The 9,842-nt window shown below is 28.5% G+C and overlaps 1 protein-coding gene and 1 non-coding gene across 4 annotated transcripts; both read right to left on the bottom strand.

Moving 5' to 3' along the window:
- Positions 1-549: 549 nt before the first annotated feature.
- On the bottom strand, positions 550-1,728 carry LOC105142167 (uncharacterized). 3 transcript variants are annotated; one of them, XM_011049679.1, is made up of 2 exons: positions 1,551-1,728; positions 550-1,207 (listed from the first exon to the last, which is right to left on the bottom strand). In XM_011049679.1, the coding sequence occupies exon 2, from the start codon at positions 1,200-1,202 to the stop codon at positions 633-635; it is 570 nt and encodes a 189-aa protein (XP_011047981.1). In that variant the 5' UTR covers positions 1,203-1,207; positions 1,551-1,728; the 3' UTR covers positions 550-632. The 3 variants fall into 3 exon arrangements, with proteins under 3 accessions (XP_011047981.1, XP_011047980.1, XP_011047979.1); XM_011049678.1 differs by having other exon boundaries at positions 1,455-1,727; XM_011049677.1 differs by lacking the exon at positions 1,551-1,728 and adding an exon at positions 1,298-1,443.
- A 5,925-nt stretch (positions 1,729-7,653) lies between these two features.
- Positions 7,654-7,725, bottom strand: TRNAH-GUG (transfer RNA histidine(anticodon GUG)). Its single transcript has one exon. It is a non-coding gene; the product is annotated as a tRNA-His (tRNA).
- Between the last annotated feature and the right edge of the window lie 2,117 nt (positions 7,726-9,842).

A 9,842-nucleotide genomic window follows, 5' to 3' on the forward strand; every position in this document is an offset into this window, starting at 1 on the left:
TGAGGTGGTACATTTCATGATTTAATGCACTAAAGTTCAACTTTAAAGAAAAAATCGAAGTCATAGAGGAAACGAAAGCAAGATGCAAGTAATAAGGGAAGGCATGAGGCAGCTAGAAATCATCTATCAAGAAACAAAAGGCTATGGTAATATAATGCATTAGAAGTCAAAAGCAAAGAGATACGAAAGATTAAACCAATCCCTTGTTCATATACTATCCTCTTACAACCTCACTACATCACTCAAAACACAAAATTCTGTCCAGCTACCAGACAAAATCTCAGAGGCTGCCCCCCTATTTTTTTTTTTACTTTCACTTTCCCCTCCCTTCCTAGAGAGCAGACAACAAAAAGGGAAGCTCAGAGTTCTACTACCTCCCTGGCTTCTACTTTCAAATACCTCCATAGGACATAACATACCACCATATTGGATTTGGATTTGATAATTAATGCAAGCAACAGCTAAAGAGTACCATTACATGGACATGGGACCCGTTTTACAAAATGACAAAATTGATGATAGTGATGATGTGATGGTGTTGATGGACTAGATAATAATGATGATTAATTAATTAGGAGTAGGAGGAGACGACAGTAAGCTTGGTTTCGAATAGTGGTTGAAGAACTTTTTCACTATTCTAGAAAGCCAGTTTTTGTCAGAATAGCGTTCCTTACTTTACTGAGATCTCTCCCCTTGAGTGTCCTTCCAATCCCTTCACACACAGAGAAGGAAGAGATTTGACTCCTTGCAAGCTTCCTAGCTAACCACTCATGTGGAGGCACTATGTCATCATCACCACCCTCATCATCATTGATATGATAATCTCCATCATCATATGCAGTACCGTTATGATCAGCCCATGAGCCCATATTCCTTGAGCTTTTCCCGTAAATTTTTGACCAATCAGGGATGTTCATAGGAGCTGATGACTGTTGTTGAACTACTTTGCCTCCATGGTTTGTTGGAGATGGCTTTGTTGATGGAATCATTCTTGGAGCAGTAGTAGGGATATGCCATGCAGGAGAAGGAGAAGAAGAAGAACCTGAAGAGGGGTACTTGGAGTTAGAACTTGAATCTCCAATCTCCTTCATGACTGACCAAACATCTTCTTCTTCAAAATCTTCATCTCTCATTGATCTCCTAGTGCCATAGCCACCAACTCTACCACTTCCCTTGCCCATGACACCACACCAATCTGCCATAAGCACTAAAAAACGACAAAAAAAGGAATCAAAGTAAGTTCTTTAGAAATCAAAATAGAGATGGTGAAAGGACATGAGCAAAAATTGAAGTTTACTTCTACGAATATATAAATAAATAAGGTAAAAGGGAGGTTTCCTTTTCTTTTTCTTCCTTTTATCTTTTGGGTTACTATTAGTTAGCTCTCTTTTGTTTTGTTAACAATAAAGAGATGGATAATACAGAGTTATTTTTATTGGGAATCAGGAATCTACCTTACCTCAGTTTCAAAACCCTCCAACTGAGTTTTTGAAAAGAAAATCTAAAATGGGGTGACACAAGAAACTTGAACTAGGACAAAAGAGGAAAACCTGTAGCAAGACCTCTTCTTTTTTTCTGTAGCTAAAATGGGATAGATCCAAAGAAAGTCACAGGCTTCAATGGCATCAAACTTTTACAGTTCCTCATATGGGAAAAAGAGAGAAAAAGACAGCAAAAAAAATGGGGGGGTTTCAGCTTTAATGGCCTATAGAACCATATTCCTGATATGGGAAAAACAATTTTAAAGCAGCAAAAGAAAGTAATAATAATGGGTTTGGATTACCATCTTAATAAAGTGGCACTGTGGTTCAACCGTAATTTTAAAGATTTTTGTAAAAAGTTTTAGTTTTAAATTACTTTTATATATATTTCAAAATATTTTTTTGATGTAAAAATAAATTTTAAAAAAATAAGAAAATATTTTAAATAAAAAATATTTTTATAAAAACCTGATAATTTTTTATCCTCACACTCGAAATGGTCACTGTATAGTTTGCTTCACTACTAAAATCCAAACGCCCCACACAAACCAATATCAGCCAGTCCTAGAAATTGGTTTTGAGAGCTGTTAAGAGCAAAATCAACAGAACAAAAGTCATGTTAGGTCACAATTTACCACCTATGGATAAGAATAGATGTTTCTTGATATAGGGTTTATGATTATATTATTAAAAAATTAATTTAATATAATAATTTAAATTATTAAATTAGATTTTAAAATATAATTTATATTATTCTTATTAATGTGAATATACATGCAAACATTTATTTGATGTTTTGGCTATATTTAATGATAATTTAGGAATTAATTTAAAAATGAATTTCAGTGTGTTTATAATTGATAATTCATAAAATAATTATTAATTTTTAAATAAATTTGGATGATTTTAAGAATGCAGGAGTGATGACGTAAACAAAAACAACAATCACTACGAACGACAGAACTTATTATTAATTTTTGTTTCTAATGTCATTTATCTATTTAAAAAATCTATAAATGCTTAATTAGTTCATAAACTAACCTTTACAGGGTAAGGGTAAGAAAATCAGAATTATAAATTAAATATGAAAGACAACACAAAATTCAAAATTAACTTAAAATTTTAAAAAATTAATGAGATTAGCTCAAGCAACATATTTCAAGCGTAATTTAAAAATCCTCCGAATCTGGACTGATTAAAGGCTAAATCTTCTGAATCTCGGCTAGTTAAAGCTAGCGTTTCTGCATGATTCAATCATAAGAGATTCACAAATGATTGTTCATGAGTATCATATTGTCCAAATCCACTTATATCAAATAGATTTAAAACAAACTATGTGGAAGGAAACTAGACTAGAAATGAAATTAAAAACCAAACTATGAGAAGGAACATATTGATTTTCGTAATCATCTCATGTGCACAATGAATGTGAACACAAATAAAGTTACTAAATACCAATATATATGCAGCAAAATAATATTTCATTAGATAAATTGAGCAGTATTTCTTTGTTGTAAGCAAAGGAAAGGGTGGATTTTGATTGGGAAAGATGGTGAAGGTTAATTGGTTAGAGCAGTGCCACAAGTTTCAGTAAAACCTTATCCTCTCTAATTTACTCAAAGGGCAGTACAACCCCTACGGCAACCTCATGAGGCAGTTACTCTCACAGCACAGAGCCCAGTAGCAGTAACTAGTATAAGAAAGTGTGAAGCAGCAACCTTTTTAAAGAGTACACAACTGCCTAGGAGGAGGGATGGAGGAGAGTTATAGAAGCGCTTTTATTAGTTGGCCAGCAGCAATATTATTGCTGTTGTTGCATTGAGATATGTGGTGAGGTGGGTTTTTAACTGTTACTCGAACTTGTATCTATCCAATATCTATCAGTACTTCCAGTTTTCAAAGCTTCCTGGGTTTTTGGGATTGCATCAGATAGCATAGAGATTGAGAGAGTGTTATTCTTGTAGTTGTATTAGAGTGAATTGTGTTTTATTCCCTGTATTTTACCCTTGATTATAACTTAGTCCATTAGCTATTGTTGGTCTCTGTTTTATTGAAACATACACGGGGTTATTTTTTTCCAGTAAAACCCAATTGTGACCTTTAAAAAAAAATTTCCAGTAAAATTATAACTTAGCCCATTAGATTGATTCTAGATTTAATTTACTTAGCCAAACTCTAAAACAGTCTTTTTTGGACAAAAAAGATTTAACAACGTGATTAGCATGTTAACTCAAGAATCTAGTAATTCTAGTCATAAATTAAATTAAATAACGTTCAAGATTAAGTTTCACAATTATGATACAATACAATGGAGGTTAAGTGATAAAGCAGTAAGTTTTAAATCTTGATTGGAAACGTGGTTGAAGCCATGTTTATTAAAAAATTAATTTTTTTTGTTTAAAGTTAATTTTTATATATATATTTAAATTATTTTGAAGTATTGTGTCAGAAATAATTTTTAAAAAATAAAAAATATATTATTTTAATATATTTTTAAATAAAAATTACTTTAAAAAATAATCATTATCACCCAATCAAATACCTGTAAAAGAATTGTAACGGTCACTCGGCAGGAGTGAGGGACTAGTTTTATAGGTTTCTAAACATGAAGAAGTAAAGTATAATTACAAACAGGCAAATACAAGTTAGGTCAGGGTCAGGGAGGTGTCTTCTCAACTAAAATCAGAAGGATCTATTGGATAATGACTTGAGAGAAATGTGTGGGTCAACGGTTAATTTGGTTTCACCATGGACAAGTATGTGAATGTGATCCCATTCTAACGATAGATTTTTACATGCCACAAAGTTACCCATTCCACTTCCAAATCTTACCCCATCTTTTCTTGTCGTTCTTCCAGTACAATTCTTTTCCCTCTTTATTCTCTCGGTGCATAGCTTTGCTGTTAAACTCGATCTTATCCGTAAATTAATTTAAAAAACTTAGGATTCAAAATTTAATTTGAATAGGACTTTTTTGTTGAATCAGATGATATATTGATTTGAAAAAATTCAATTGATATAATTAAATTTTTAGTGGTATAATTAATTTTACTTAACTTGATTCAAATATTACTGGGTTAATATCAAAATAATGTTATTTTAATAAAAAAGATTTGCATAATTAATTTAAAGATTCAATGACTTAAATATCTTTTCATATCAATCTTGTAATAATATCTACCAACTATTATAAGTAAATTTAAAAAGTGTGTAGAATTTATTATGTACAATATAATGTAAATTTCCTTGCATAACATTATCAAGAATTTATTATGTACAATACAATGTAAATTTTCTTGCATAACATTATCAATCCATTCCTCAGAAGGATTTTTTTTTTTTTTTTTTACATAGCCTTTGTGAGATCAAACTACGGGCCAATTTAAGCTAATTTGTTAGAGGAGGGTGAGAATGAGAGAAAAATAACCTAAAGTAAAACATATAAGGGTAATAGATGGTGTTTTTAAACTTTTAGTGAAATATTTATTTTATCCTTAAAAAAACAACAAACCAATCAACTGGGTTTCTTTAGCACCGTCACAAAGGTTTATTTGGCATTTCATAATTTAATAGGGGCAATTACATCTTTTCATTTTATAATACATAATGAAAATACCCTTATGCCCTTTGATTAAAAAATATTCAAAGCTTACATTCAGGGACATTTTTGTTTTTTTTTGTTTTTAATGAATAGATAAATTTTCTATGTTTTACATTTAGAGGCATTTTTATATTTGACATCATATATTTTTTTAAAATTATTAGGTTGGCTTAAGGATAATTGTATAATTTAATATATAAAATTATTATAAAAATTATTGATGTATGTAACGCATGTGTCAGCACATATGAGATTGCTTGTTGGTTAAATACCATCTTTTACTATGACATTTGATTGATCATATCATCGCCTGTTTAAGGAGACCATGTATGTGATCAAGTGTTGTCAAGTTTAGCACCAATAATTTTTTTTTTTTATTCTTCTCTTCTCCTTTGAAATATACACTTAATATTTAAAATTTCAAGATAGTCCTTTTGATTGGGATATTTAAATATCAATCCTTAATTTTTTTATTTATAATTTTTTTCCATAGTTTTTTTTTGTAAGTTTTGGATTTGTTTTTAATTTAATTTTTCAATATAAATTTTTAATTTTTTAATTTTTAAATTTATTTCTGATTTTTTTTGCCTTTATTTTTTCTTGCCTCTTTTATAAAACTTTCAATTGTGTTTAATTTTATCCTTTAATTAAAATTTTAATTTTTAATTTTTTTAAGATTTCATCCTCATTTTTTTAGTGGTTTCTTCTTTTAATTATTTTATGTAATTGATTTTTCTTTTCAATTTAGCTCTTCAATCTAAAATTAGTCATCCTTACATTTTTTTAATTTTAAATTTGATCTTTTTATTTTTATTTTGAATCTCCTTTTGTCATTGATTTATTTTTATTATTTAGCATTTAATTTATTAAAATTTAGGCTTCATGATTTTTTTATATTTGGTATTTCCTATCAAATGGCCTGTGTTACAAGTTTTATAAGCTAACACGAGTTCATATTATTTTTTTTACTTATTTTTTATCTCAATACTTGATATTGATTTTTTAAAAGGATTCATGGCTTTATTTATATTGTTATCTTAATTTCATGACTTGTCCTGTATGTTTGGCAGGTTAATTAGAGTGAGCTCATGCCTTCTTATTTTTTTTTTTGTTAATTACCACCTTTTCTTTTGTATTCTTTTATTTGATTGATATTAAAAAAAAATTTGATATTTGATTTATTGAAAATTAATTTTCATAATTTTTCTAATAATTAATGTTTTTGATCAAATGGTTCAGAATAAAGTTCGACATCAGTTTTTTAAGGACATATTATATTTTTTAATCTCATGATTCTACATTAGTTTCCTTTGAAAATAGGGTTTAATGATTTTTTTTATTCTTTTTAATCGGGTTATCTTGATCTTATAATTAGATTTGTGGGTTGGTAAGTTGACTCAAGCAAAAAAAAAATTAGTATTTTTTTTTATTTTTAATTACTATTTTTATTTTATATTATTTTATGTAATTAATTTTTTTTAAAATAATTATTTGATATGTAATTCGTTAGAGCTTTCAATCAAAACATCGGTGCAAGGATTCACTTCAATTTTTGTGGACTTTTTTTTTCCATCTCATGATTGGACATTGTTTTTTAAAAATAAATTAAATTTAATGATTTTCTTCATTTTCCAATACATCTCATTTCTTTACTTTGTTTTTTTTCCCTTCAAATCTAAACAAATCTAAGCTCCTATTTGGGTCTCAAGTCGATTTGACCGGTCGATCTCGATTTTATAATTACTATACAGTATAATAAGATTTAGCCTATCAAACCTGACGAAACTACAAGGATCTGGTCCGCTTTAATAGTTTAAATTATCATTAAACGAAACGTGGCTATGGACTAATAAACTTCATTCTAGTGATATAGAACCAAGATTTACGTTTCATGTGCCGTGGAAGTGTCATTAATTGAGCACTGTACACACTGAGGCCTTTAATTATCCATTTCTAGTTCAGGCAACAGTGCTTTATCCTGTTCTAGATGCATCTGTTTTTGTTCCAAGATCTAGTTTCATGTTCCAAGAATACCTACCTACTCTTGCCCTATGATAGGTGAGCTGCTCTTTTTTTTTTTTTTTTTCCAATCCAACCTTATATTTTTTTACGATTAAGTCGAAAATAAGGTTTTTTTTTTTGTTTTTCGAGGTAGGATATAAGGAAGTAAAAATAAATGCTTAAAGTTTTCGAGTGAATCTTTTTTCATTTAAGAATAGGAAAGACATACGAACATGGCTTCCTGTCCTCATTATTTCTGGTTTTTTTTTTTTAATCTCAAAATAATAATCAAACATTATCTAAGATATAATACCATGTTCACTGGATATATTTAAAGAAATTTAATCAATTTTATTGAATATTGGCTAAAAAATTGAATGAAAAAATAAAAAATATATATTTTCCTATTCATTCAATCATAACTTTTAGGATTTAATCATTCTGGATCAATGCTCAAAGTCAGTGGGCTCCCAAACTGTTTTAATATAAAAGGTCCCGATCCAAACTTAAAATTAATTAATTGATAAAAACAAAACAATCCCCCCTGAAAAAATATTAAATAATTAGGCGTGTGGCTGCTGGGATTCGAGCCCAGGTCTCCACGGCCACAACGTGGAATTCTCACCACTAAACTACAGCCACTTTGTTGTGCGGGTAAGTCAATATAATGAGAAGTAGCTTTTTGTCATTACAAATTATCGAATAAATTTAAATCAATAGATTTTTCGAATCTGCTTCACATAATTATGCTTATTTGTGTATCCATCTGTAGCGACCTGAATCTTGAGTTTGTGATTGGTAATCTTGAGTTTGTGATCGCTAATGCAGGAGTGATGGGATGGAACATCTCATATATATTAAGTTTTAATATATATAATTTTTTAAAATTAATAGAACAATTTATAATATCAAATACTTATTATATTATATAAAATTAAAATTTTAAAATAAAAATCTAGATTTTAATGAAAACAACGTAACAATAGAGCGTATAAGATATTAAATAACAAAAAATAAAAAAAAACTTTGTGGAAGCAGGTAAGACATATTAATAAAGAAAGTAATAAGAATTTTCAATCAAATATCAACTTGCTAATAAGAGTTAATAACTTCAAAAAAAAAATATTAAAAAGAAGAGGTGAGTTTCACCAACTTAATAAGAAAATAACATTTAATATATATTTTAACTATATATAAATATAATGACTAAAACATACACACACACATAAAGAGACACACAAATATTAAACATAATAACATATAGTAATAGAATACATGTCACAGATCAACCAAAGCTATTTATTTATATAAAAGATGAAACTCTAATGTTCCACTAACATATGAGGTTTGCAACCTTGATCATTACATGTGGGAGGATTAGTCGTCACATACTGGTATCTTTTTCGTTAATTAGTCGTCACATACTGGTATCTTTTTCATTAGTTAGATATATAAAATACTATGTGCACATAAATTAACTACTCTCTGTTAGTATAAAGTTACTGACAAGTTCGATATCAAGACATAATAGATATTTACATAATTATTAAAAAAAAATGTCATATCAAACAAAATTTAATTCAATAGACTACGAATATAAAATTTAAGAGTAGATGAGTACTCAGATAATAAAGTAACATATATAATTATTAAAAAATTAATTAATTGCACTCATTATATAATCAACATACCCATATTATTTACATTACATGCATATTAAATATTATTTCATTAACCAGAAAAACAAAAACAAAAGATAAACAGATGTAGAATTGGAAACTACTAAAGATGGTTTGGAGGAATCTCAATAGAACCTATAACGGATACATAAAACACTAAAAAACCAATCAAAGCAAAAATAACATAAAAAGATTAAAACTCTAAATTTAGAAACCAAAATATAATTATAAAACCGACCTAATTCACCCAATCAATCCCAAATATAATCCAAAATGTTTGATCCTAACAGGCCTGATTAACCATTACTGTTGGGTCAACTAGTCAATTGAAATGTCCAAAAGATTGATTGCTATTACAAGCCAACCAATCAACTAGTTTATACTAATTGGTCGATCGGAAGCATAACCCAATCAGTTGATTGGTTAAGACCAACCACTCAACTAGTTGATCGAGATTTTCATAATCATGATTTGCTAGTCTTCAAAACTGCATATTCCTTAACAATCAATTTATTCATTTAAATCTCATAATTTTAGTTCTTAATCAGTTTGTTTTAAGCTAAAACTAACACCCTAAACTTGAATTAAAACTCTTAAATCATTCCATCATCGAATCATAATAAAACCCTAAACTCTTCTTTAATCCTCCAACCATCGATCCCTAATAAAAAATAACAAAATAGAGAATCACTTACACGTTACTTTAACCCTTTTCTAAACCCAAAAGCTTAAGTTCCAGAGGTGAAATCTCTAGATATTGGGATGGAAGTCATGATAAAAAAGGGAAAAAAAGAACGAGGTAAAGAAAATTCTTTTACAACCTTTTCTTTAAATACATAGGTTAATAGGGTTGAGTTTGAACTTAATTTTGAACATAGTTTCAGGAATACAGGTCTTACAAGAGGCTCAAGCTAATATAGAAAAATTTATTTTGGAATAAAGACATTAACACATGATGTTAGGCAAACATTAAAATATAGAATTTAGTGCTTGCTTGATATTATGGTAACTTCTACTTTTCAAATTAATATTTTTAGATGTTTTTTTAATGATTTTGATGTGTTAATATTAAAAATAAAT

Source organism: Populus euphratica, unplaced genomic scaffold (genome assembly GCF_000495115.2).
Source record: "Populus euphratica unplaced genomic scaffold, PopEup_1.0 scaffold137.1, whole genome shotgun sequence".
Taxonomy (NCBI): domain Eukaryota; kingdom Viridiplantae; phylum Streptophyta; class Magnoliopsida; order Malpighiales; family Salicaceae; genus Populus; species Populus euphratica.